The sequence below is a fragment of the Wasmannia auropunctata genome, unplaced genomic scaffold, assembly GCF_000956235.1.
Source record: "Wasmannia auropunctata unplaced genomic scaffold, wasmannia.A_1.0 LD336106.1, whole genome shotgun sequence".
Taxonomy (NCBI): Eukaryota; Metazoa; Arthropoda; class Insecta; order Hymenoptera; family Formicidae; genus Wasmannia; species Wasmannia auropunctata.
Window position 1 is genome coordinate 9,888,303 of NW_012026784.1, and position 2,500 is coordinate 9,890,802.

General features: G+C 42.6%; 1 protein-coding gene across 1 annotated transcript; it reads left to right on the forward strand.

Moving 5' to 3' along the window:
* The first annotated feature begins 96 nt into the window (after positions 1-96).
* On the forward strand, positions 97-2,157 carry LOC105457055. The gene has a single exon (XM_011701485.1). It carries the CDS (start codon positions 97-99, stop codon positions 2,155-2,157), a length of 2,061 nt encoding a protein of 686 aa, XP_011699787.1.
* The last annotated feature ends 343 nt before the right edge of the window (positions 2,158-2,500 follow it).

The window sequence follows — 2,500 nt, forward strand, 5'->3', positions numbered from 1 at the left end:
TTCCCGCTACCTAATATCACAGAGATACTGGACCAGCTGGGGAGCGCGAAGTATTTCTCGACGCTCGACCTCGCTTCAGGTTACCATCAGATAGCGATGAGCGACCGCGATAAATGCAAGACAGCATTTTCGACACCGTATGGACATTACGAGTTCAATCGAATGCCGTTCGGGCTAAAGAACGCACCGGCGACATTTCAACGGGCAATGAACTCAATCCTCGCAGGCATTCAAGGTATCAGATGTCTTGTCTATTTGGACGATATAGTTATATATGGTCCCAGTTTGCAGGAACATAACCGCCGATTAATAGAAGTACTAAATCGACTACGCGAACATAATTTAAAATTGCAGTCTAATAAATGTGAATTTCTGCGCAAGGAAGTTACATATTTGGGACATATAATAACGGAAGACGGAATAAAACCTGATCCCGAAAAACTTCGAGCCGTAAGAGAATTCCCGGTACCCAAAAAGGTTAAAGACATACAATCATTCCTAGGGTTAGCCGGGTATTACCGCAAATTCATAGAAAATTTTTCAAAAATAGCAAAACCACTTACAAAGTTAACGCGAAAAAATGAGCATTTTTGCTGGACCGAGGAACAACAACGCGCATTCGATATCTTAAAGGAAAAACTAATTACGGCACCGGTTCTGAGTTACCCGGAGTTCTCGCAGCAGTTCACGGTCATTACCGATGCGTCGGATTACGCCATCGGAGCCGTGCTATCACAGGGAACCTTGGGGCAAGACCGGCCAATTGCATACGCTAGCAGAATTCTGAACAAGGCCGAACAAAATTATAACACGACCGAGAAAGAATTGCTGGCAATAGTATGGGCCGTAAAATATTTTCGCCCATACGTATACGGTACTAAATTTAAAATAGTAACCGATCACAAACCATTAATTTGGTTATTTAGCGTAAATGACCCGGGATCGCGACTGATAAGGTGGAGACTCAAGTTAGAAGAATATGATTACGAGATCATCCATCGCGCAGGTAAGGGGAATACAAATGCCGATGCACTCAGCCGAAATCCGATCCCGGACGACAACGCTATAATTAGTAACGTGAATTGCGAAAAGTACGAGTATAGTGAAGATGAAAAGAGACAGATACTACACGAATATCATGACGCTCCGCTGGGGGGACACCAAGGGGTGACTCGCTCATTAAACCGCATCAGGTTAACACACGAATGGCCTGGGATAACCAGAGACGTAGAGAATTACATCTCGAAATGCGAGTTCTGCCAGAAAAATAAACTGAGCAGAAGAACTAAAATGCCATTGGTCGTCACGGATACGGCGACCAAGCCATTTGAAAAATGTGCACTGGATATAGTAGGGCCGCTTACTATCACAGAGAATGGCAACAAATACCTGCTCACGTTTCAGGACGATCTCACGAAATTTAGCAAAGCCGTCCCGATCGCGAATCAGGAGGCTGCCACGGTAGCCAAAAAATTCGTCACCAACATAATATGCGAATATGGCACACCGGAAACAGTGCTGACAGACCAGGGAACAAACTTCCTGAGCGAAATTTTTAAAAACGTCTGTAAACTATTAAAGATCAAAAAGATCCAGACAACGGCCTATCATCCAGAGAGTAACGGCGCGTTGGAGAGATCACACCGAACGTTAGCAGAATATCTCCGTCATTACATCGACGAAGATCAAACAAATTGGGACGAGTGGATACCGTATGCAATGTTTACTTATAATACAACGCCACATACCGCCACTTCATTTACCCCGTTCGAACTAGTCTACGGGCACCAAGCGACGCTACCTACAGCCCTGACGCTACCACCGAAGCCTCGGTATTCGTACGACGATTACGCGCACGAGCTTAGAGAGCGATTACGGGCGACGCATCAAGTCGCAAAACAATGTTCGGAACAGGCAAAAATTAAAGCGAAAGACTATGCCGACAAAACAGTTAAACTTCGCACGTTTAACGTAGGAGACTTAGTACTATTACATGACGAGACGCTACGACGAGGACGCTCGAAAAAATTAGAAGCCCCCTGGGTGGGCCCGTATCGTGTGGTAGAAAAAATCTCCGACATCAACTATAGAATTCAAGTTAAACGCAAGATAATTCTTGTTCACGCAAATAGATTAAAATTATTTATAGAAAATTAACTAAATCGGAAAGTATAATGTAACGCGCGGAGTAATTATGGTATTAAGCTAACATTGTACTACTGTAAAAAGCGACTGAGTGTATACTTATATTAAGAAGATTATGGAACGGGAAGGATAGGTTACGCATTTCAAATAACACTATGTATCGAAAAAATTTATATAATGTCAATAATATATATACACATAATAATGAAACAGAAGAGAAAGACATAAATAATAAGAATAATAAAAATACGTCGAAGTCCGTGGTCGCGCGGTACTCTCCAAGCGAGCTACAACAACGAGAAAGGAAAAGGATCGTTAAACAAATACAAAAAACATAATGCTTGAACAAAAAAAA